We start from the raw sequence: 27,254 nt of genomic DNA on the forward strand, positions 1-27,254 counted from the left end.
GCTCAACAGTTGTTTATGTCGAATTCTTTGAGAACCCAATATTGTTAAGGCAAGAATGATAGTATGAAAGTTTGCGCCCATCAGCGAACCGTGACGTCACATTGGTGCTCTTGCGTGAGAGTAATTTGAATACGCGAACAAGAATGCAAGATGAAGAAGAAATTACACAGATGTTGTTTACACGAATAAATTACACAATTGTGACGTCACACGCGCAGCGATTTTGTCAAATCCACTGAGAGCGGAATAGGGGTACAAGTGGAGCGCCACCTTGGTATTCTACACATCGTGCGTTCAAAACAAAGCGAATCCATTAAAGGTGATGGCAGTGGACCGGCTGATTTGTTTTTTGTTTTCGCCGTATACATTCGGATGCCAGCACGAAATGAAATAACGAAAAGCTGTTCCATTCACGCTATCGTCGTATGCTTCTAACTTCAAATGAATGACGGCAGTTCAAAGCAGTTCGTCCTTTTCTTTTCTAATTTCTTTGACATTCTAATGTATGAAACGGTTTTGTTGTTGGTCTAATGCCATTACCTTTAATGAATGCGTCTTAAATGAGTTGCAACTGAAAACTCAGTGCGGCTCTCTTTTAAGGGATTATTTTGTCAAAAAATATAAACAAACGAATTAGTGTTGCATGTAGCATTTCAGCACTGATATCTGGGAATTTTATTTCGATTATAAAGGCTGGTTAAGTTTCAAGGGCCGGTATTGATTTTGAATAAAATACAATTTTTTTAGGAAATTATTGTCATTTCTCTTTATTATGATAATATTGGTATGGCTCAATTACGTATAAAACAAAATATCGGCCAAATGGCCTCCGCGGGCTCGGCAGCACACCTCCATCCGATGGTCAAAATTTTCGATGACGCTGAGGCATAATTGAGGTTCTATGTCGTTAATGGGTCGAATTATCTCATACTTTACCTCTTGAATTGTTGCTGGCTTATCCACGTACACCTTTTCTTTCAAATAACCTCAAAGAAAGAAGTACAACGGTGTCAAGTCACATGATCTTGGGGGCCAATTGACATCGCCGCGACATGAGATTATTCAGCCATCAAATTTTTCGCGCAAAAGAGCCATTGTTTCGTTAGCTGTGTGACAAGTGCCTGTTGGCGTCCTGTTGAAACCACATATTGTCCACATCCATATCTTCCGATTCGGGCCATAAAAAGTTCGTTATCATCTCACGATAGCGAACACTATTCACAGTAACTGCCTGACCGGCCTCATTTTGGAAAAAATACGGCCCAATGATGCCGCCGGCCCATAAACCGCATCAAACAGTCACTCTTTGTGGGTGCATTGGTTTTTCGGCAATCACTCTTGGATTATCATTCGCCCAAAAGCGGCAATTCTGCTTATTGACGAATCCACTGAGGTGAAAATGTGCCTCATCACTGAAGATGAAGTGCGCGATATGCATTTTGATTTGAACACCCGTTTTCATAATGAGCCTGAATAACTTTAACGCGTTGCCCGATTGTGTATCTTTCCATGGTTAAAATTGAGTTAGTCTGAAATTGCAAAATATCAAATAAAATGCAAAAATACACTAGGCGTTTAGGGGTGGTTTACATTGAACATTGGCCCTTGAAATTTAACCACCCTTTAGTTTAATTTAATTTATCTTATTTAAAAATTTTGTATTTCCTGTATTTTTAATTCCCAAGTTGTATGCTTTTATGTGTTTATTTTTTTATTTCACTTTTTTTTCTAAGCATTATCCGACATCTACAGAAGCATGACTGAATATTGTTGAAGTTGTAGAGATGAGGATGAGGATGAGGAAAAGGTTTCTAGGAAAATTAATTTTTCAATTTTCTACGGAATTGTCTGTCATGGGGATGGATCCAATCTTGCGCTTCATAAGAGCTACAAAAATGGTTCCACGAAGAAAAATAAATGAGGTTCCCGTATCGCACAGTGGTATCACAACGGATCTGTAAGATCTAAGTGAGTTGATCATACAGACCGGTAATCTAATCGAACCTATGGCATTACATTTCTTACTTATTTTGTATGTGAGTTAATTCTAACAATTTTGATATGCTTTTTTTCATGCGAATTATTCTGGACTCTAACTTTTATGAAAATATGTTCAAGTTTTTTATGGTTTTAAAAGCACAGAATTCGGTTTAATGAAACTAACGTTTGAAATTGGGTCTATCCCTGCATTTTGATGGGTTGTGATTGGTTCATATTGGGTAATCCTTATTATGCGTTTGACAAAGCGAATAATCGCACTATTTTTGTGTGAAAAATTACATCATTTAATCATTTAAATGTCCACCATGAGCACTTCTATAGGTAAACTCCGTCAAACAGTCGGTTTATGAATGCCTAAGTGCGGTGAACGTCGAGATATCGATGTTGAAGGTTGAAGGTGGTTCAGCAACATTTTCCACTATAGCAACAATATTTTCTTTTATCCTCGACAGAACCAGTTTCTTGAGAGAACCAGCTTTTTCACCGACCTTTGAATTGTCTACTCATTCGGGCGATTATTTCCACCAAAAAAATTACGAATTTTTCGACATGTTCTTCTTAAAGCTGGCCCATTTTCCTAATAAATTTCAATAATTTTAACGCGTTTTTCTATCGTATAAAATTGTAAATCTGTCCTCTCGGCAAATGTAAAAGATCTTTATCATCATCATAGTTCCCCGAGCTCCGTTGCAGAGCATAGAGCCAAAGCAAAATATGTCCACTCCGTTCAAATAAGCATGAAACCAGGCTGAAAGAGCACACAAACCCGGAGGCCACAGAGCTTGGCAAAACAGCCTGCACAAGAAGACTTCGAAGAACTAAGCCACGATATTTAGTCGCCAACACTGTATAATTGCTTGTAAAATATTTATAATTTTTTTTAAATTTCAATGTTAAGGATAGAATAATAATACTTCTTAACTTAAGCTAGGCGTAATACCATGAAATTTATACAAATTAACGTTTCAATAAAAAAAAAACTTGCTGCCAGGTCAGGTTTTTGTTCACAGCTATCAAAGATGACATAAAAACGGTTCCGTCTAGGAATTATTTACTGCTTACATCTAGACGCCACTTAAAATCCCATTTACTTATTAGCCAAGTACAGGAAATTGTTTCCAAACAAGCCGTTTCTTAGTGCAAACAAAGTAATAGCCTAGACACACCTCGGCCTTGATCCGCATTACCGAAGTAGTTAATTCTGATCAAAATTGTAATGTAACAGACGGTGTTTACGCGGATTAGGGAACAGCAGATTTGTTTACTGAATAGTTTTTTCAGTAAAAGATGGACCGCAAGCAACAAATACAGGCATTAGTTGCCGCGATACAAAAAAAGAATTATTGGTTTTTCTCAATCTGCTCCGAAATATCAAAACAATGAATAAAATTTTGAATCTATTAGTCTATTAGTCTTCGTCAATTTTTTTATTTTTATATGGATCTCCATTCGCTGAACTTGACTGCCATTTCGCCTGTAATGTCATTGCAAATGGGCATTTCTTTTTGCCCTCCGCAAATCATTTGCGCGTTCTACCAATTTGGTTATGAGCGCCTCCTCGTTCCTCTCCAGCCAGGTTGAACATCTCTTTCTGCTTGCCATCTGAAGTTGGAAAAAGGGATTCTTAAACTTGAAAATAAACGAAAATTCCATTAAATTCTTACTCCTGTTGAGCTTCTCATATTGTGCCAGAATTTTAATGCTGCAATGATTCTTTTCAGTCTTTCTTGTTCTTCTCGTTAAAAGTTTCATTATTTTTTGAACTGTCATTTTTCGGCAAAGATGCCATCGAAAACTTCCCTAATCCGCTTAAATTATGAGAATTAAGTCTAGTTGTCAATCCGCATTAGTTGCACTTAATTCCTGAGATACTTCCGAATTAATTCGTTCATCCCGATTAACGCCAACGTCTGTCTAGGCTATAAACCAGCGTTAACCGCCTTTCGGAGCGTAGTAAATTTATGTGAGACTACTATTCCGTTGGTCTCGAGATCAATGCCCGCTATGAGACGTGAAAGGATAGAATAATGATAGTAATAATAATAGAATGCTCCCCTCAAAGAATGGCAAGTAACCGCGCGCATTTCTGCATTAATCATAAAATTTTGTTTTTGAATGATTTTTTTTATTAAATTAAAAGAAATTATTTTCAGTGATGGAAATTTTTATTTTCACATTTACGCGCTGAATTAGTACCAAATATGATTGACGTACGACGCCTTTGTGAAAAGTATATATCTTCCGATAGGGTGATTAATTTTGCGCCACTTTGTAGCATCACCTTCATATGCATACAAATGTACATATAGACGCAGATGCTACGATTGAGTTCATGAAAATAATTTTGCCTATATTTGCATAAAGTAATTTTAATTACATATGTAAGTGCTTGTGAATTTTTAGGTAGGTTAACCACTTCAAGATTTATTTGCACACTCAAGATGTTAGGAAAAATATATATCAAACATACATACATACGCGCTATGACATTGTCTCCTACAAGCGATTTACTCTGTTTGGTCCTTTATCAAGCACTCCTTTTTAAACGAATATTCTTCCGAAATTTGTTTTATTTGCAGAGAGACTTTTGAATGCTCGTGAGGATAGAGGATTCTAAATTTAAACGGCCAATAAAAAATTATTCAGCAATGAAAATTATTTAATACTACGAGAATATTTGATGCGATTTTTTAATTCAAATTCAAGGAAGTCGAAAATAAACTGAAATCATAAAGATTAGATTACTAAACTGAAATAATTAAACAATGCCTCATGCAAAAATGTTATAAAAATTAAATGCTAAAGACATTCGCATGTGTGTGGTGGTGGAAAGAAAAATCAAAACGAAATTCATTATTAGAAACAGAAAAAAACGTAGAAGACGGAGAAGACGTAAAGAAGCAAAAAAAAAAAAAACAACAACGAGTCCATCGTTATTGAGAACAGCGTCAAAGTTGAGAACAAAATTCTGGATTTTGGCGAGATTGAACCTTGAGACCCTAGCGGCCTTTGAAGAAAAGGAAAAACAAAGTTAAGGTATAGCAGCAAATATAACAAACAAATCCAGGGAGACTTATCAAGTGGAAATTGACCGACCACGAAACGAGCCAAAATATAACACAAACATAAACAGAGAAAATAATCAGGCAGGCGAGCACAAGAAATCAGCACGACATTTTTGCAAGAAACAATATCGAAATCATTGATAAGCATATTTGAATTGACGAATTACCAAGAAATTGTGTGTGCCAAAACGAGACACCAGTAGAGGCACCCTAGAAAAATAAATAAACCGCCCATACATTCTACATAATTAAGATGTGTCGCAGATCGACTAACAGAATCTGTATGCAAACTATAGAGCGCTAAATAAAAGAAACAACAGCATTTAAATAAATACTCGCTCAAAACGGCGGTGAATTGGGAGAACTCAAAAAAGAACAATACCAATACAAGGAACGAATATCAACAAAAACAACACCAGCGTACACGTAAAGCGTAAGCGTAACTGTTGCAAGAATATCCAAATCTCGACTCTGCTGATATCTATGTGTGAGTATTTGACTGAGCCTGAGCCAATCCAACTAAAACACATTTAAGCAACAACAGCAATAACAATACAATTGCTATAACAGCATCGAACAACGAATATCGACGATTCCAAGTAGAAGGGCAACTGCAAAGAACTAAAACCTAAGCCGCCCAATACATGCTAAAACTGCTAAAACAAAAACTTAGAGCGAGCAATTCCCAAGCTGTCATAGAGGCCGTTGTAGGACTGGGCATATATATGTGAGTGTGTGTGAACTGTTTATTGGTGTTGGTGATTGTCTATTAACAGCTCACATAAGTAATAAAGTAAATTCTACAACAAAAACAAACAAGAGAAATTTCTGTGTGAAAGAAAAGGCAAAAACTTGGTGAGCCAATAGACGATCCACGTACGAACATACACGCATACACACAACACTGCCAGCGTCGTCGTCGTTTTACGTTTGTTTGTGTCTGTGAATGCTGATTGTGTGACCATTGTACGCAGTCCAAAGGCTGCAGTAGCGACAAAAGCAGCTGAGTGAGAATAGGAGCGCTAACAGAGAAATACAGCAGAGTCGGAGATTAAGTTGGTTAAGTGGTAGGACAAGGTAAAGAGAGTAAATAAAAGTTAAGGCGAGAGCAGTCAACTCGCGACGGCGGCAAGCGTTGAGAGAAAATAATTACTTCGCCGAGGCTGTTGGCATCTTATGATGTCATCAGAGGAGGATACAGAGTGCTTCGGATTGTACAGCGATGATAAATTACTACTAAAGACGGCGACAGTAGCATTGCCAGCGCTGACAACATCCTCATCTACGCCGCCGTTGTTGGAATTGGAAACCGATACTGTGGTGAAGCAAGAAGTGCCAACACTGCCACCACCAACAGCACCGATTCAGTCGGTTAAGAGTGGAAAGAGGAACCTCAACCAAAATAACAACAACAACAGTATCGCAAACGGTGGTAGTAATAAGAGCAACAACATCAGCAGCAATAACAGCATTGGTCCGACTCTCGAAGAAGCACACGAAATTGAGCGCGTCGGCAACGGTGGCGACAACGACGACGACGACGACGACGACGACGATAGCGACGTTGTTGTCGTACTCGAAGGCGTCGCAAGCAGCAGAGAAGTCACAACTAATAATCAGAGGCAGAATCGCATTCGTAACCGTAATCGTAGTCGTAGTCGTAGTTGCAGTCACGGCGGTGCCATTGGTAGCAGTGGTGGCAAACAACAAGTCGTGCATGTTAGTGAGCGAGTCAGCGAAAGTAGTCCGTGTGGTGCCGTCAACAAGATAATAACATGCACCGCTAGCTTGTCAACGCGTTCAAAATCAACATTATCGTCGTCGAAATCGAGCAAAAAGAACGCGTCCTTAACATCGAGTGAACTTCTTGTGAATAAGAACAGTAATTCAAATAATTTGAGTAGTAATAATAATTGTGCCAGTATAAATAACGTGGATGATAGTAGTGTGGCAAACTTAGAAACGAAACTATTGGCGTCGGTACCATCATTTAGTTCGCCGCAGTTATCCAGCGTCACTGGATTCCAAGAAAATACAAGTCCTACGCCGTTGCCATTATCGCATTCGCCAACGACGTCATCTCCGCTTGTGCCGTCAACAGCGACTGCCTTCATGAGTAGTGCTGCTGCGGCTGTTGCGGGTGCTGCTGGAGGAGCTCTATACGGAGCCTTATTGAATCAGAACACTTCGTCGGCCAATAACAATATTAACGGTGTTAACGTTAACAACATTCCACATAACAGTTCAAACGCCTCTGGATCCGCTTCCTCATCGCCAACAGCGTCACTGCTGTCCGGCAACTTTACAGCGGCTCTCGGTAGTCTCTTCACGGCAAACGGTTTCGGCTCAGCAAAAATGTTGAATGAATTATTCGGTCGTCAGATGAAGCAAGCACAGGATGCTACCAGCGGGTTGCCCGCTAATCTAGACAATGCCATGTTAGCCGCGGCAATGGAATCTGCCTCTAGCGCTGAATTGCTTAGCGCAGCAGGGCTGGTGAATAGTTTAGGCCTCAATGCCACAAACAAGTTGCTCAATAATAATACAATAAATAGTTTGAATAGTTTAAGTAACGCCAGTGTGTCTGCCACATCTGCTCTAAATAACGGCAATTCCACCGCTGATAACCAGCAATCATCTAATACCCCGTCTGCCTCTCAATCGCCTAAGAATCGACGCGTAAGCAATTGTAGTGATCGGTCTTTGGAAGAAGTTAATTCGCGTGCCGGTGATTTGAATTCCCCGCCGCGTGCACCCTCAACAAGCTCAACGTCCGCGATAGCTGCTGTGACCGCTTCTGAGAGGACCTCACCCAACATTCAGCGGCAGCAGCAGCAGCAGCAACAGCAGAATGAATTGGCTCACCATATGTTGAGAAACATATTGCAAGGTAAGAAGGAGCTGATGCAACTCGATCAGGAGCTGCGCTCGGTGATGAATCAGCAGCAGCAACAACAACAACAACTTTCAGATAACCACAATACGCTCAAGCATAACAATAACAATTTGTCTGCTGCCAACAATAACAATGTCGCTGACAAGGAATCGAGCAATGTAATAAATCTACTGGAGGACACTATGTCTGATATAAAGATCAAATGCGAACCTAATCAGATGCCAAACAATTCCGACTCCGCAACAACGGAGCATGGCAAATCGTCTGATTCTGAAATAGCCGATTCGCAGCAGGACGAAGATCAACACTCTGAAGATGATAACATGGATCAACAGAATATGGACGATCCAGACGAGCAACAGCACTCAGGATTACCGGTAGGTGTAACCAAGAAGGAAGCAGACGAAATCCTGGAGGACGTAGAATTGATTGGAATGAATTCTCGCTCCGATTTAGAGTCCTTGGCATCTCCTAGCCAGTCCGAAATGATGCTCTTAGAGAACAGCAAGGATGAGTTGGAAGAGGAACTTGAAAAGGATGTTGCTGCCACCATGTCCAAGAAGCCAGGTATGGATATGAAGAGAGCTCGTGTTGAGAATATTGTCACCACAATGCGTTCCAGTCCATCGTCACATCAGTCGCACTTACAAGTGAATGGCTGTAAGAAGAGGAAATTATATCAACCACAACAGCACGCAATGGAACGATACGTAGCTGCGGCTGCTGGCTTGAATTTCGGATTGAACTTACAAAGTATGATGTTGGACGAGGAAGCGTCCAATGACACGGAGTCACCACAGATCCAACAGAAGCGAGTGGAGAAGAACGCACTCAAGTCGCAGTTGCGCTCAATGCAAGAGCAGCTGGCTGAAATGCAGCAAAAATATGTGCAATTGTGCTCAAGAATGGAGCAAGAGTCGGAATGCCAGGACATTGACGATACTGCCAGTGATAGCATGGAACATGACGCCAACGGTGTTGACCTCTCTCCATCACCATCCCTAACCGGAGAATCAGGTTTGAATGACAAAATGCAACAGGATGTCGAACGGCCAAGCTCTACTTCGCCAACTCTCCCAATGAAATCCCAAAAACAGCTAACCTCACAAAATTCAATGGCCCTGGACAGTGCTCCGAATGTGTTATCGCAAATGATGAGCAAAATGATGTCGTCGGGATCACTTGTGTCCCATCCGCATATGCAACAATCATTTAATGGCCCATTACCGCTGTTGCAACACATGCCACAGCTGCAAGGCGATACAAGTGCTGCCCACTTATCTCACCCCGCCATAAGTAATGCTGCCGCCATGTACTTGGGTCAACAGTTCTTTTTTGAGCAAGAAGCTCGTATGGCCAAGGAGGCTGCTGAACAGCAGGAACGGCAGCAGCAGCAGCAACAACAGCAACATCAACTGCAGCAACAGCAACAAAAACAACAACAGGAGCAGGAACAGCAGCGACGCTTTGAACAGGAGCAGCAACAGCGCCGCAAAGAGGAGAAACAGCAACAACAACAGCAGCAAGCCCAGCAACACGCCGCACAACAACTTCAACGGCAGCAACAATTGCAGCAAATGCATCAGCAGCAACAACAGCATATGGAGCAAACTACGTCTACTGTCTCCCTCAGCCAGCCAACGCGCCCACAGCTGCATCACAACCGACTTCATCAGCGCCACGCTAATCACTCTTCGCTTAAATCAGAATTGTCAGAAAAATTCAATATGCTGCGATCCAGTTCGAATTCGATTATGCGAATGTCTGGTTCCGATCTGGAAGGACTTGCTGATGTGCTGAAGTCGGAAATTACCACTTCCCTCTCCGCATTGGTTGACACAATCGTGACTCGATTCGTGCACCAGCGCCGCCTTTTCAGCAAACAGTCGGATTCGGTGGCAGCAGCCGCCGAACAACTAAACAAAGATTTGCTCATGGCGTCCCAGATACTGGACCGCAAGTCACCGCGTACGAAAGTCGCCGATCGTTCGCAATCAAATGTCGTCGTTAACAGTAACACAAACAATGCGAATTCAACAGCGGGTCAATCCATTGTAAGCGGAAACACTGCCGTCAACGCCGCAGCGGTTCAATCAGGTAATAATGGTTCTCTTCTTCTAGTTAATAATGCTTCCTCAACTAACCAATTGAATAACGGCCATAACGCTAATGTCTCTAATAAGCACCTGGGTCACTTGCAGTCCACTGTAGGTAACGGTTCCCAAATGCATGTCGGCCCAGGCCCCGCTGTATCTGTTGGCGGTGTCAATGTGCCTCAACTCACGCTTACCAATAGCCAAGCAAATGCTTTGGCGAACTCAAGTGGTCAGACAAATACACAGCACGCACAACAAATGGCCCAAATGTCGGCATTGAATGCGCAAAATTGCCAAAGTCTCATCGCCGCTCCGCGTCTTAATGGCAATCAGTTGTCGTTTCCGTCGCCAGCAGCGGCAGCAGCTGCGGCAATGGGTCTGCAAATGCATCATGCAGCAGCTGCAGCTGCAATGTCTGCGGCCGCTGCTAATCAGCAAAATCACAATCAGCAGATCGCGAAAGATAGTTCTGGCCAGAACTCAATGAATCCGAGTCTAAACATGAACTCGAATCCAAATACAAACAATACTAACAATAGTTTAAGCACAATTAATATACCACCTCCTCATATTCGTCCTTCGCCCACAGCGGCAGCAATATTTCAGGCACCAAAAACACCGCAAGGGATGAATCCGGTGGCTGCTGCTGCACTCTACAACTCCATGGCCGCCGGCGCGCCCAACCAGATGAACCCCTTCTGCATGCCGGAGTCACGTGAAGCCCAACAGCAGCAACAACAGCAACAGCAACAACAGCAGCAGCAGCAACAACAACAACAGCAACAGCTAGAACAGAACGAAGCCCTTAGCTTGGTGGTGACACCGAAGAAGAAGCGCCATAAGGTGACCGACACACGCATCACACCGCGCACCGTCAGCCGCATACTGGCGCAGGATGGTGCTGTACCTCCAAATCCTGTGACTGCAAACACCATGCTAGATGGCGCTGGCAAGTTCGGCGCCATGGGCGTACAGCCTAACCAGCAACAGTCGCAGCCTAATCCGAACCAATCTAACGTAGGCAACAACAGCACCAGTACAACACCAGTCAATGTGAACACGCCCGGCAATATCGGCAACGTGAATACGACGCCCGTACAAAGTCCCTCGCCTCGTGCTCAAGCGCCGACCTATCATCCGCCGCCACCACCACCACCCATGTTGCCCGTGTCGTTGCCCACCTCTGTGGCCATACCCAATCCTTCGTTGCATGAGTCGCAAGTCTTCTCACCCTACAGTCCATTCTTCAATCCACACCCGCCGCATGCACCACCACCGCCACCCCCTCATGGTCCACACGGTGGTGCACACAGCACGCCAACCGCTGCCCAAATGCATCATATGAAGATGTCGTCAAGCCCACCCGGCCTCGGCGGCCTAATGGACTCGCGCGAATCACCGCCACTTCCACATCCGCCATCAATGCTGCATCCTGCCCTATTAGCCGCCGCCCATCACGGCGGCTCGCCCGACTACAGCGCGCACCTGCGTGCAGCCATGGACGCACAGGACCGCAATTCGGATTGCAACTCTGCGGATATGCAGTTCGATGGAATGCAGCCAACGATATCATTCCTGAAGCAGCAAATGATGTAAGTACACAATTCACTTTGCTTAAAATTGCAATTCCAATAATTTAAGAGATTCTAGACAAAAAAAAGTATGTAAATAAGTAGATTCCCGGCTATTTAATACCCTGGTAAATATATGCGAGTATACCAACTCGATGCGAGATTCGATTTTCTGCTTTTCTACTTAGTCTGTTTAGTCGCTGCGCCAGTCGTTAATTTTTCTTAAGCTTCGTCACTAATTACCGCTTAATACCCAAGAAATGGTAAATCAACTCAACAAAACGAAACCAATCAAGTGACTATACCTACATGCAACAATACAACAATGCAACGTTGCAGCACAATAAAATGAATTCACTTAAAGCGAAAGGTGTAATCAAAACCAAAGTCTAAAGCAACCTGATTGCAACAACCCCAATTATTCTTAAGTCTTGGCGAAACTTAACGTAGGTACGCTGTATCTCACACGCCACGCCGTCTTACGAACCCACACCCCCCCCACCAAGCAAATGAACCCACCTTCAGCACAAACACAATTTTCACCGGGCCCCGCAACGAAGGTGCAAAAGTAAAGCATCGGAAGAATGAGTGCAAATAAAAGCAAAGCGAAAATCAATGCACACTTATGACTCAAGTGCTGGCCAGTAGACAAATTACAGTTATGTCAAATTGTAGCTATTCAAATTGAATTTCACAACATTCTCGTACAACTTAAATTCACAAAAATACAAACAGACTAAAATATCCTAAGCGCAATGAGTTCTTGTAGCTTCGACCTCAAGTATTTCATTTTGGCCACTCAAAATATTCTGTGTATTAAATATCATCTTTTTCTCTTCCCCCTGCTCATTCCACACAAATTAATTGTGAATGTTTTCACATGTTAATTTAGCAAAAATAGCGACTCCTTGACTCCACTGCACTCATCAACACTAACACCAATGCACCTGCGCAAAGCCAAACTAATGTTCTTCTGGGTGCGGTACCCGAGTTCTGCGGTACTGAAGATGTACTTCCCGGACATCAAGTTCAACAAGAACAATACAGCACAATTGGTGAAATGGTTCTCGAATTTCAGGTAAGTCAAGCGCTTAAAAAGTTAAAAATAAAATATAGGCCATAAGAATAAAAACTAAAATAAATATTTACTGTTTAAACACATACATATGGAGTATAACGGTGGTCGTGTACCGTACTAGGCAGAGTCGACTTAAGGGGTAAGGGGTAGTCAGAGGCCCGAAAAAATGATGATTTTAAATTATTCTGTTTTGCTAGACAATTGCGTTATTTTACAAAAATAAAAGCATAGCATTAATAAATCAAGTTTCGACTTGACTTTAGCAAAATTTCAAAAGAAAAAAATTAATAATTGTAAAAATTATCGCTGTTTATGTGGAGCCTTATTCTCTAGAAGTCCCTTGCGGTGATCATCACAAGTCCTTGAAGCTTCATCTAAAACCAATCGGGCAAGAGAAATTAGTTTTATTAATAGATAATATTGTGCCTGATCGAAGCTTTTGTTTTTCAAAATTAACAATATGGCGTCCTCAGGATATATTTTTCAGATTTTCGAGAAAAAAACCGACAGTTAATTGTTTAAAAAAAATTCGAAATTTTTGAAAAAACAAAATCCTTCAATCACGCACGAGTTTTTTATGTTTTTCAGAAATTTGCCATTTATATTTTATTGAAACTTACCAAGCGGTTTTTAAATTACAGTAAACACCAGTTCAAAAAACGTAGTTTTGAGAAAAACCCATTTAAAGTTTTGCGGCTCTCGGCTTTGCCATATCTCCTGGAGCCCCCCACTCCTTTCTTTGATTTAGGGCGAGATGCTGGGAAGCCATTTGAAGGGGACTTTCTTTGTTTTTTTTCGTTGAGCTCGTGAGGCATCCAGGCTCCTAGGCTCCCAATTTTTCGATAAATCCAATTGAATGAAGGTGATTGAGAATCGTTTTATGACCGCACTTCATTTTGTCCACCAATTCACGACTGGTTTGGCGACCGTTCACCTTCAAAAGTGATTTTAGACGTTTTTCGTCGAATTCAGAAGACCTTCCACTGCGGGACGTGTCATCGACGGCGTAGATTTATGTAGAGTTATACGAATTATTTAATTACTTACACTGTGTCTTCTATTCTTGGACCATATAATAGTTCTTCAGCCGTCATAGCAGCTTCCAAAATATCGATTTGATGTTGCCTACGTATCATTCTCCGTTGTCTCGAGGCGCTTATCTGCCACTTTCATACGTACAGCATCCAGCTACTTGCTGTCGAACGCTCCGGAGCGCCCTTTGTTAATACTTGAATAACTCGAAAAGTATTTGTCGGATTCACTTCAAATTTTCACACAATATTTTCCACACAATATTTTCAAGATATTAATAATTTAATAAAATGCAAAAAAAAATTCAATTTTTTGAAAATTCTGACTACCTCTAACCACTTAAGATGAAAATTGAATTATTTTAAAAAATAGCTTTATTTTTTATGTATTAAAAAAAGCGTTTTAATTACTAAACCGTTGGCATAATTTAAAAATTTCTTATTTATATTCGCTTCTCCTTTTTAAATTCATACAAAACAATAGTGCTAAGATTTTTTGCTGCAGCAAGCACGACCACAGATGCATGGAAAAAACATATAGATATATGAGCCCTTCTCTAAAAAAAAGCCAACCACAAATTATTAGAATTATACAAAAATAAGTAGTTTGGGTGGAAAAAAATTAGTTTTTTAATATTTTTTTTTGATAGATGGCTTCGATATCTCGTAAAGTACCGATCAAACAATTTAAATTTTAAGCTCGTTGTGAAGGTGACATTTCACATTAAAAAATTCGTTTGTTGTTTTTCGTTTGTTCCACTCAGTTGTGAGTTACAGCAGGGTGCTAAGGCATTAACAATTAAAGCCAACAAAGAGAAAATTCGGTATATTTTACAGTTTTTCTTTTATAAATGCGAAAATGTAAGACAGGCCGCTGGAATTGTGAATGGTGTTTATGGTGTCGATACTTCAAAAGCTAACAACATGGCGAGGAAAAAAATTCTTGCGCTACAACCAGGCTAATTCGGCCGCAAATACATAAGAAAAAGTCAGGAGAATTGCTCAATCTCTGAAGAGAGAACATCTCGAAGGTTGTGGCTTGTGTCACTGGACATTGACTATTAGGTAGGCACTAATAACTTCTAGGCTGGGAGAATTTTCTCATAAATACTGCTGAAGTTCTGGCGACGAGGAAAAGAATGAAACAGTAGAACTCTTCCTCTGTAATTCTCCAGCCTTAGCTAGGAGTAGGGAAAGGTTGTTAGGAAAATACTCATTTGACTATCTTGCGGAACTATCCGGTGTTGGGATAAAACCTATCCTACGCTTCATAAGAGCGTCTAAATGGTTCCATGATGAATAAACACTGAGGTTGCCGTACTGCACAGTGGTATCTCAATAACTTTTTAACGGGCTATTCTAATAAAAAATCTTCAGGGGTTTTTTTACACAGAATTGGTTTAATTTATTTTAGAAAAAAAAAAATTCTTTAAGAAAAGTATGGTGGAAAAAAATATTTTTCTCATAATTTTTACCCTTCTTTACTCTGGTATTTGATTCAAAAGTACACGAAAATGAGTCTTAATTTTTCTTTAAAAAAAGTAAAAAAAAATATTTTTCTCAGAACTTGTACCCTCTTTGCATCTGCGATTTTTTCTAAAGCACATGAAATGCTGTTTAATTTATGGACCCATGTTTTTGGAGCTCTTAGTCTACAACTCCACTCTACTGGAATGCTCGGTATGGAGTTGTAGCTTTACATTTGGCTGAAAATGCAGTTAAATGGTTAAAAATCGTAAAGTCGAGTTACTTTTTCTTTTTGTTTGGAAAATTCATTAAAATTTGTTCAGGTTCATAAATGCAATGTTAATGAATCTTTTCAAGTTCGAAAGGCTAGGAATGCAACGAATTCTTCGAAGCCTATGACATTAAAATACCTACGGTGTTAAAATCCCTGGCAAAAATGTACTTTCCCACACATTTTTTCGGCGCCATAGATCTACCCAGCAAACAACCTATCCGCTGATTTTTTTTTAATTTTTAGACTTTTTCTTCCTTATAAATAAAATGGAGCCTCCTCTCAGCATGTTCCCTCAGCGAAAAAATTTTCAACAATCGACGGTATTTTATAGCCGCTTGAAATTTGCCCTTTGTTATGCTAAAATGCAATGGGCTATAAAACTTCTTACGCAGAAAAATTCGGACTTGGATATTATTGAGATCGAAAAAAAAAACTACGCCCACTTTCTTATGGTAACACTGAATTTCCGTCCGTCTGGCTGATGGTATAAACTTTAATGCTCATTTTCCATGTTTTTGTTTTATTCCAAAAATCCACGGCCAGCCCAAATTAAATTTTACCAAAATGTGCGCGAATATAAAAAGTTCAGTCCGTACCCCCTTTACCAATTTGCTTACTATTTTTATTTTAATTTTTTTTTTGAATAGAAGACAATCTGCCAAAATTTGGAAAAAATCGATTTTAAAAACAATTAAGTCAGCGCCTTTCTAGATTAAGAGGTCTTCTACCTTTGATACCTTTTTCTGATAGCGAAGAATCTATTGCACGAAAACAAATAAAGCGTTTGAGATAGGACACCTTGATTTCAACATAACCTAGTCAGCTCGTGGTTCCATCTTATTTGATACGCATTATTCACGCAAATTGGACCATAAATCTTGCGATGAATTTTTCTCTCGAAAGCTCCTAATAACCGCCCATCGGTGTTCATCGATGTCCTGGTCTCAGCGCCATACAGTACGACCGGAAGATGAGTGATTAATAGAGCTTTTTTTCGAGCTTCGAGAAAGAACTATGCTTTGCAATTGCCTACCCAGCCCAAAGAAGCACTTATTGGCAAAAATTATTCTTCGCTGGGTCTCTAGGCTGACGTTGTTGTTGGCGTTAATGTTGGATCCTAGATAGACAAAGTTGTCGAGTTATAGTCATCATCATCATCAGCTCGGCGTGAGCTTTAGCTTCGTTCACGATTCGTGTCCATGCATCTTGATCCTCGGTAACAATTCTCCAATTTCTAACACGCAATGCCTTCAGGTTCATTAGAACTTCTCCAAACCATGTTAGTCTTTCATTTTTTTGTCGGGACAGACTAGCAAGTACAGCATTTAGACCACAGCTACAACTAAGTCAATTGAACTGCATTCGGATTGCAAATAAGTCCATTGAACTGCACTCGGGTGACCTTTTTAATTTTCTTTAAGTCTAATCGACCTCCGAAGAAATCTGAGTAGATCGTGGCATCACGGTGGTCAGCGTGGTCAGCCACAGCTTCTTAACATATCAGTGGCTAAGACCACAAGCCTGATTCGAGCGAAGTCCGGGCAGACGCTCAGAAAGTAGTACGCCATCTCATCTTCCTCTTCACAAGTTAGGCAGAGTGCATTGTCTGAGAGGCTCACCTTTTCCATGTGCTTTGGCCATAGAAAGTGGCCCATCATCAGTCCAACCAGCTGCCTACAGTTCCTTCTGCTTAGTGACAGGAGGAACTGCAACAGTCGATCGGATATGACAGGTTACATCACATTTGCCCATCTGCAGCCTCTCTCAGCCTGCCAAGCTCGCTTGTGGGTTAGAGTAACCCGTTTATTAACCGTGGCTTTGTTGGCTGCAGAAGAGAGTGGCAGAACGAGATCCGGGCCAAGGAAGTTGGTCTCAGAGCCCATCCTAGCTAAAGAGTCAGAGGTCTCCTTACCCGCGATACCCACGTGTCCCGGGACGCATGTTAACATCAAGATATTATGTCTGCCGACATAGTTCAACCTGAATTTACGTTACTCAACTACCCTTGAAGTGGTTGAAGGGGTGTCTAAGGTCATGAGCGCAACTTTGCTGTCGCTGTTAGCTTTAGACGTCCTCGTGCTTTAGGCGCTACGGGGTGGTATGACATGTTTGATTTTTTGGGGCTTTAATTTCTCATGCGCGTAATATGACCCCACCATCACAGTCTTTGGGACTGGGCGTATTTCACGATGCCCTCGCCATTACAAAGCTGCAGCATTTCTTCATTGTAGCGTAGCCGGTAGATACCATCTTGCAGTCGTAGCGGACCAAACACCCTTCGCAGCACTTTTCGCTCGAATACTCGTAGACACGAGAGACCTTTAGAATTCCATTGACCAACATGCACGACTGGCCGTATTAATAATTAGTATAGACGTCGTTTTCAATCTCTCGTAAAAAGTTTAGATTTGAATAGTTTGGTTTGGAGCGAAATATGTTCGGTTTCCTGCAGCAATCCTGCCTTGTATTGTGCCGTGGTAGCTATTGTGGATTGCACGCCCTCGAAACTGTAAGTGCCAATTACCATGTCTACTGGCTCTCTTCTCTCCATCTTGCGTGAAATCTTGAGATATTTGGTTTTTTCTGCATTTATTTTGAGTCCTACGGTATCAGCGCCTTTCTCGATGTTGAAAAAAAGTTCGGTTAGGTATTTCAATTTTGCGCCATTATCGCGATGTCATCGCCATATGCAATGGTTTTGCCCTGGCTACTTTATTTATAGTAATAGAAGTATGTATTTTTGTTCTGCACATATCTCATATTGGTCATTTTGTAAGTGGTACAATTGTAGTCACTCTGGAACTAGAATTATTTCCCCCATCAAGCGCCGGTCCATGAACTGGAATATTTACTGAGTAGTTTGGCTTTTCACCGCCGGGTATTTGCGCGTAGATATAATACAACACCTTAGCACCTACACCTATGCGCTACATTGCTGAGTTCATTATACAGTTCCACTTACCATACGCACATACGAGTAAATACGTACCGATGGGCCCGCATACTTTCGGGAAAGTCCAACTGACACCAATTCAACGGAAGAAGGTCTATTGCACGCCGCATGCCACTATTTAGGCTGCAAAACAAAAACAAAACGAATGCAGGAGAAGAAACAAAATAAGATTAAGCAACCAATTACGCACACATTCATGCACAAATGGGTACATGGCACATACATACATACATACATTAATATGTAGATATAAACGCAATAACATCAACGCCAACCAAACGGAAAATGTAAACAAAGTGGTAGCCGTCAGCTAACTGGCTGATAGATGTACCGAATATCACCGCAATGCCAGTGTGGCGCACCAGGAAAAACACAAACCGTCAGTGCGCGCCAAAAAAGAGCTCGTTCTTCTTCCAACCGGCTGCTTGAGAATGCCACGGCGAAGAACGAACATCTGTTCGGCGTGGCGAACGATTACAAACAATAGTTCACCTGGCCGTGTCAATAGGAAGGAACAACCCCTGAGCCGTAGGTAGTGTTGGGCAAGGACTGCCAAGACAGCTGAAAACGTCGTCGAATGCGTTTCCCTGTGTGTGTGTTTCAGTCAACGTCTTAAGAAATGCAAACAAAGTCGTCTAAGGCAAGGCGCTCTGCCTTTAAGAAAAATCAAAACGCTCTTTTTAAAAGAATTTGCGCGCGCATAAGTCTCAACTGAAATTTCATTTTGGCTTTTGGCGTGCGTGTGCATGTGTGTGTGTGTGATATTCTTTACCGAATTGCATTCATCAAATTCATGCCTTTTCAATTTCTCCTGCTTATTTGCATTTTTCGGGGTATTTTGTCGGGGGTTGCCTTCAGCAAATGCAGTTGAAAATGAAAAAAAATTCTTTCTTACACTTTAAGGGTTGTTCTCGAGTAAGTCACCGAAGACGTTATTGTTATTTCTGTGGCTATTGTTTTGTTTCTTCGTTTTTTTGTTGGTTTTCATTTACTGTAGCTTGGCATTGCTTCGTATTGCTTTATCCAGTTACATTTCGCATAGGTACGAGCACAATTCATAATGTTCTTGTGCCTTCGTTTGACTCTATGTTCCCACTTTGACTTAGACTTCAAAATGGGTGGGAATACTTTTCGGTTGGCTTTTGCGCCGCTCTTGGATAAAAGTTAAACAGAAGCGTAAATCATAAGGCGAAGTGTGCTAGTGTTGCTCCTTGTAAGGGTGCAAATATTTATATGTCATATTTATGCGCGGCAACTGTGGGAATATTTTTAAATGATAGCGAAAACAGACGTTGAAAGATAATGGATGCTAAGACGTTTGCAAGGAATTATTTCAATAGCAGTCGACTGCAGCTCGTGTCCATAAATTAGGTTTTCAGCATATTTCAGAGGTCTCTCTCTCTAACTTTACTTGATATCCTCCACTTTAAAGCCTCTTACAAAAGGACGAGTATGATAAGAGACTTACAGTGTTTGACACTTATTTATGTAGAACTTTGAGTACTGGTGACTAAGAAGATGAAATTCTTGAATATTTTAATTATTCATGGCCGTCGCAGCCGAATGGTTGTGTGCGTAACTACCATACGGGGGCTACCATTTACAGGGCTGGTTAGCTCAAAGGCTTCTAATTGTTTTTGAAACCTACGAAACTCCGCGCGTCTTAGGTCGTTATGAAAACTGTTACATGCGCACAGATTCTTTTCCAATTGTCAGCTGACTTTAGCAGAAAGTCTACAATATTTTCTCCGTTAAAGATTTTAAAGGTTTCTGGTGCATAGCGTGGGCGTTGGAACAAGACGCAGTCAACATCTTCTTCCACCTCCATGCAGATTGGGCAATTTGGTGAACTGTCATGACCAAATCTGTGGAGGTATTTTCTAAATACCCCATGCCTTGAAAGGAATTGAGTAAGGTAGTAATTTGTTCCGCCATGGTTCCTTTCTAGCCACATCGTAAGGGTGGGTATTAGCTCATGTGTTTATCTACACTTAGGTTATCTGTTCCACCGGCTTGACAGTGGGCGTTCGAATGGCGTCCTTCTTCGGCTTGCTCTACCGCCTTGTTCGGATAGCTTTATGTTTACTAACTTCTTTTCTTTTACCAAAATGTCAACCGGTATTAGTCCCGGAATTACGAATCAAGCGTCATCAAAAATTGTATGAAAGCCGTAGATAGTCCGCAAAGCGCTTAGCCGATAGTTGGATAATAGTTTTCTTGTCTAGTTACTTATGTTTTATGCATCAGCCCAATTGGGTGCCGCAGGTAAAATGACCGAGCTAACAAACCCTACTATATAGTATCCCTTTGCTATGGCTATGACCGCCGTTGTTTGGCATTATTCATCCCAGACAGGCCTGCACTTTCGATGCCTTTTTCACACATATTCAGGTGCGTTTTGAAGTTTAAACGACTATCAAACATCACCCAAGTATTTAATAGATTTAGGTTTTGAATGGATAGTTACAGTCCCAACATTTACCTTTATAAATTCGACTGCCTTCTCGCTGCCTATTAAAACCGCATCAGTTTTGTGCTCAAATAATTCCAAGTTAATGGACGTCAACCAAACCCTGATCCTATTTACTGATTCGCTGGCGATCCTTTCAATATCTTCGATGTGGTTTTCCATCATTACCATCACCCAAGAATCCAATGACTTTGGTTCTATGTTGGAGGCGAATCCAATCTTAGAGCACCGTCATACATTAGGCTCCATAGTAGTGGGCCCAAAACTGATGCATGGGGATCCCCCTGCTCTTACATTGTACTCCTCAATACCTTTGTCGGTTCTAAACCACAGTTTACAGTCCGAAAAATAGTTTTCAATTATTCTGATAATATAACTAGGCGCACTTACATTTATGACTTCTATAAGTAGTATGCCTTGCCAGCGAGCTGTGTTAAAAGCAGAGTTACTAAAGCGTAATATTATTTTTCCCCGCCACACACTCTTGCCCTCAATGGCTTCTGCTGCTACTTCCAAAACGCATTTGATAGCATCCACTGTTGAGCGAGATTTCCCAGAGCCGAAGTGATGTGTGGATAAAATACCTTTACCTTCTGCAAAGGAAGACAGCTTGTCGATAAGAAAATTCTCTCAAGAATTTTTTCCATTGTATCTAGTGAGCATATCGGTCGGTAATACTCGGGTTCACAAGGAACGGGCACTAGGACTTACATCTTCCAACTTTTTGGGAAACAATAAAACTCATTCTACTTATGGAAGATATGATTCTGCTATGAAAAATTGTACCTCGACCAAAACCAATACGCGAGAGTTTGCACTGGGATAAGGGTAGTGAAGTGACTTTAATTCATTTGTGCCCAGAGAGAAAAGTGCAACTCCGTGGCCCAAAGGAAAAATTAACACATCTGCGAAGAGATGAAGCAGGTGACCTCTCTGAGCTGCAGTGCGTGGACTTGCAACAAAATTGCGATATATTTTTTAAAACTAAATGTATCCATTTATTCACTTTCTCAGGAACAAAACTTTTGCAAACAAAATTAAAACATTTTGAACTGTCAACTGCTAATTGATTGCACTCAGCTTAACTGAGTGTGTCTCAAATGCAATGCCGATTCACATTTTAATATGCAAAATACCATCTTTGATTACCGACAACTTTGTGACAGCTCGTGAACTGTTATGTGGGTTGAAGTTGTTCAGATTCTTTTTTAGATTTAAGTTATATTTTCCATTACGTTAATCATTTTCTTAAAGTGCCTATTTGTTGTTAGTTGTTAGGTCACTAAAATTCCAAATCCAAGCAGTGGGTCTTCCGTGAGCTCTTAATATTTCAGTCAATGTTTTGCCTTATCCACAACTAATCGATTTGATGATTGCAGGGAACGACTTAGCTGATAAATTGGCAGATGAAAGCTCTGCAAGTATGCCACTAGACCCTGAACCTTTTCTAGGTGTCAATTCCGCATCGATTCAACTATGGATTGACGACTTCATGAGGTCTACTCACAGAGGTCGTTGGTCTGAGTTGAACTCGTGCAGAGTAGCCAAGTGCTTTGTGAAAGAAACAAGCAGGACAACAGCGACCTTCCTCCTAAAACTCAGCAGGAAGGACCTGAGAGTACTGGTGGGTGTAATCATAGGGACAACGTCTGTGGTCAGCATATGACTACCATGGGGGTCGTAGATAGCCCGATATGCCTATCCTGTCTTGAGAATGGCCACACTGCAGAGCATTTTCTTTGTAGCTGTCCTGCATTTTCCAGAATCAGACTTAGGATACTCGGTTGCGATACACTGAGTATGGGCAAAGTTCATACTCTTCCTTTTCCGAATCTCTTAAAATTCATCAATGAATCCAAGAGATTTGTGGAAGAGTGACCTCAAACTAATTTTTCCGTTTTTACCATCCACCTTCTATCTTTCCTATCTCTATTCTTTCTACTGAAATCTATACAGGTGTGGTACAATGGTCTACTGACTGTGTGCTTGCACTTGTCCAACCCCCCACAAATTTAATCTAATCTAATCTAATCGATTTGATGAGTAGAACCTATAAAAATTATAATGCTGTAGAAGGGTTTCCTGTGTGGGTTAAGTTACACAGTCGCTAATAGCAATGCAAATCTCGACATGTACACTCAATCAGTTATTTTTAGATTTTGGTATTTTGTTTTGTTTTTCAAACTCGGTTTTGTTTTTATATTTTGGTTGGTGTTTTTTGTTTATCAAATTCGGTTTAGTTTAGACTTTGGTTGGTAATGTTTTGGAGTTTTTTTTTAATCCGTTTGTTTATTTACAATTTCGTTGGTTTTTGTTATTCAAATCCGATTTTATTCAATTTTGGTTGGCTATTTTATTTTTAATTTTTTAATAATTTTTTTTTTTTTTGTTTTTTTAATTCAGTTCTTTTTAGATTTTGGTAATTTTTTTTTTGTTTTTTAATCATTTTTTTTTTAATTCAGTTATTTTGACATTTTGGTAATTTTTTGTTTTTGTTTTTCAAACTCAATTTTGTTTTTAGATTTTGGTTGGAGTTTTTTGTTTATCAAATTCGGTTTAGTTTAGACTTTGGTTGGTAATTTTTTGAAATTTTTTCTAAGTCCGTTTGTTTATTTAGAATTTGGTTGATTTTATTTATTTTCAATCCGATTTGTTTTCAATTTTGCTTGGTTATTTTATTTTTAATTTTTTAATAATTTTTTTTAATTCAGTTATTTTTACATTTTGGTAATTTTTTTCTTGTTTTTTAATCATTTTTTTTTTAATTCAGTTATTTTTACATTTTGGTAATTTTTTGTTTTTGTTTTTCAAACTCAATTTTGTTTTTAGATTTTGCTTGGAGTTTTTTGTTTATCAAATTCGGTTTAGTTTTAGGCTTTGGTTGGTAATTTCTTGAAATTTGTTTTGAAATTTTTTTTTAAATCCGTTTGTTTATTTAGAATAGTTGGTTTTTTTATTTTCAATATTAAGTTGGTTTTATTATTTTTTTAACAAATGAGCAACCGTTGCTGGATGGCCCCTACTGTGGAAAACTTTTCGGTTGCTGCGCTCGTAAACGGGTTTGGTTTTTTGCGTGTGTGTGTGTTTTCTATAAATATCTCTATTTGCTGCCTTGTGTGTGGGTGTGTGTAACAGCCATATGTGTGTGTGAAACAATGAAATCAAATGCAACTTAATAGTGAATTGTGAGCTATGACGACGCCACACAACTTTTTGTTTATCCATTTGGTTGCAGGCTGCTTTTTTTTTTGTTTGCAATTAAATAAACCTTGTAATATTATGGATTAGCATAAAAAGTATGAGATTGCGAGTTTGTTGTTGTTTTTTTTTTTTTTGCTATAAGATCCATAAGAATGCAACAAAGAAAAAGCCTTTTCCAAGTAAAAACGCGCAGTTGTTTTTCAAAGCATTTTATATCGCAGCGCGCAATTGCAATATGCATTCCCGCATCAACTGCGGGCTTACCACGTTTTTACGTATAAAAGTGCGAGACTTGCAACACACCACATGAAACCACAAACCCCGCAGCTGAAAATTGACAATTAAGGAGTGACAGGTTAACTGTTGGCAATTGTTGTAGAGAGGAAGGAAATCAATGTGTCTGCCGTTAAGCGTCGTTACCACCCGAACTGTGTCCTTTAACGGGCGGAATTATAATGAGTTAATTTGAATATATGAAATGGTTTAATAGAATGAAAAAGTGTGAATGCACACAAAGGCAATTGACACCTTTAATGCGTTTTAGCGCAAAGTTTCGTTTGGTTTAATTAGCAAGTTCCTGCGCATGGAATGCTTAAGTTGGAAGTAATGCTTGTAACTCTTGAGGCCGTTCAAAATATTGCGCTCACAAAATGGCATAAAAATAATGTAAAAAAATGGAGCTGGGAAAAAGGGTGAGATTTCATAATAACATTTTGAGTTTGAATGAAATTGAAGCCACGCGCTTTTTGTAATATTTACTGGCAGCTATTTTTATTTCATGAAAGCGTTGCTAAGCTAAAATCATTCTTCCTCAACTTAGAAGTAGATTGGAGATCAAATCTCTTGTGCGTACAGCTAACATTTCTCCGATCTGGGTGTCAGGACATAGGAACATAAAGAGAAGTGAAATTGCTGATGTGCCTGCCAGGAAGGGGACTGAATTGGTCTCAGAGACCTCCTACCCGGGCATCGCCATCCCGCGGACAGTTGTTAAAGTGGAACTACTCAATTTTTTTTCTCAGAAAAGCGCAGAAGAGATGGACCTCCATGTCTTCATGTGCTATTTTGGAAACCCTTTGATCCCAGTACAATGGACGCAGAACGCGAAAAGTCCCGGAAACTCCACGCCGTTCAATTTTCATCGGCACACACGCGGAAAAGCTAGGGTTAGCATGTTACCTCCATTGCAGAAGCTGTGAGTGCCTTTTAGAGAAGGTGACTGTTGAACACTATCTCTGTAAATGTCCAGGGCTGGCAGTTAGACGATTAAGGTCACTAGGTGCTCCTTTCTTCGACAGCCTGGGGCAGTGCGGCAACCTAAATGCCATCAATCTTCTCCATTATATCAGCAGCTCTGGCTGGCTGTAGATATCTGCCTATTGGCGGTCTTATATTGGTATCAAAACGGTAGTGGTACTTGAGGAGTGCCTGACTGCCACTTCAACCATTTCACCTACCTACCTACCTTAGCAGTAGAAGTAACTTTAGAGAGGTCTGACTCAAATTAATTGTAAAATTCGTTTATGGAATTATACTTACACGAAAAGAAATCAAAGACTAAGGAATTTGAGAAGGGATTCAGTTTTCTTAAACTTCTATAAATTGAGGCATTTATTGCATAACTACCTTTGACTTGTTTCACGAAGAAAAGTTCATTAAACCGCGCACAGCGTTGAGGAATATGAAAATTAATGCAATATAAAAGAAAGAGGCAGTCAATAATCTCGTTAATAATGCCAAAAGCAAATGAGAGAGAGAGAGAGAGAATAGCGCTCATTTACTGAGTTTAAGTTGATTGCACTCAAGTTGGATGAGCTTAAGTCTTCTAATATGGCAATCAAAATAAGGTCTCGGAGTAAAGACGGCATATTCAAGGTTGGATCGAACTAAGGACGTATGCAAAACATGCATGGTTCACGGATCACTGAAAGCACTGCTAAAACGGCGAATGAAAGCTCGCATAGCAAAAGCAAGCATTTGGCAATGGTACATTAATGCGGTTTAGGAATAAAAAGTTTGAGCCAAAAATAACACCCAGGTCGCAGATCTCATGCAAAGTAGAGAGACGAGGGTTGCTAAGAGAGTTAGTTAAAGTTAGTTAGTTAATCCAAGAGAGTAAAATTAAGAGAGTAAAATGGAACGAAATTTTGTGAAGAAACATAGAAACATTTACTTGTATTAAAGGGACAGATACCTATAATTATTTTCCCTTATTTTCATTAAAAATATTTAAAACGAAGAAGTCAATATATTTTTTTCAAAATTGGCACACAGTTTATTTATAATATACATTAAAATAATATATTTTTTTTTTTTTATATTTTAATCATTTAAAATGGCGGATGTACACTCAATTCTTCCAGGAAGATCGCAGCGGGGATTCCCAATCGGCGGGCATTGTAGCATTGGCGTCAGTGTCCTGACCAAAAATTTTTTTAAACGTCATAATTTCTATATGAATTAAAAAAATGGAAAAAAAATTCGCGGAATAAAATGCTTAAAAAAATGAATTTTGGGGAGAATTTTCCTACTATTTCTGCTTCGAAAACATTATTTTTGATGCTTTCCATTTCAATTCAACCGGGCTATTCGGGCCATGTTCTTCGATTTCGATGAAACTTAAATATGTTGCTCTGTGGTCAAAATAATGAGACACGTATTTTTTTGTTCGCCCGAAAAAAAATTTTTTCAAGAGTTATCGACAATTTTGTTTTTCGAAGTGCGAAACAGGTTTTTTACTCAAAAATTCATTACTGAATAACAACTCATTTTAGCTACTGGGCATTCAGCCTAATTGAAGTTTGAGGTGTCCTCTTGATTTGGAAAAAATTATAAAAAAAATACACTTTTTGAAATATTGAATTTCGAAAAAATTTCAATTTTTTTTCTTTTTTGCTAAATAAAAAATTTTCAACTACTTTTTTGCAATTGTTTCTACATGAAGTCGCTCGTGTAAGTAATTACGATCATTTTGAACCCAGAATTATTAAAATCGGTTCATATTTGACTAAGTTATGGGCGTTTAAAAAAAATGTTTTCTTATATAATTAAAAAAAATCGAGCTTAGCCGAAAAACAAAATTGCCGATAACTCTTGAAAAAAAATTTTTTCGGGCGAACAAAAAAATACGTGTCTCATTATTTTGACCAGA

The 27,254-nt window shown here is 39.9% G+C and overlaps 1 protein-coding gene across 3 annotated transcripts in view; it reads left to right on the forward strand.

The window, feature by feature from the left end:
- Positions 1-6,807: 6,807 nt before the first annotated feature.
- The window catches only part of LOC129253358 (homeobox protein prospero), a 33,737-nt gene continuing 13,290 nt past the window's right edge, over positions 6,808-27,254 (forward strand). The window contains exons 1-3 of one of the 3 annotated variants that reach the window (XM_054891705.1): positions 7,128-10,059; positions 10,648-11,650; positions 12,522-12,707. In XM_054891705.1, the coding sequence (XP_054747680.1) occupies positions 7,179-10,059; positions 10,648-11,650; positions 12,522-12,707 (4,070 nt within the window). In that variant the 5' untranslated portion in view covers positions 7,128-7,178. Of the gene's footprint in view, positions 11,651-12,521; positions 12,708-27,254 lie in introns of all 3 variants that reach the window. The other 2 variants (XM_054891706.1, XM_054891704.1) reach the window with 2 other exon arrangements.

Source organism: Anastrepha obliqua, chromosome 1 (assembly GCF_027943255.1).
Source record: "Anastrepha obliqua isolate idAnaObli1 chromosome 1, idAnaObli1_1.0, whole genome shotgun sequence".
NCBI lineage: Eukaryota > Metazoa > Arthropoda > Insecta > Diptera > Tephritidae > Anastrepha > Anastrepha obliqua.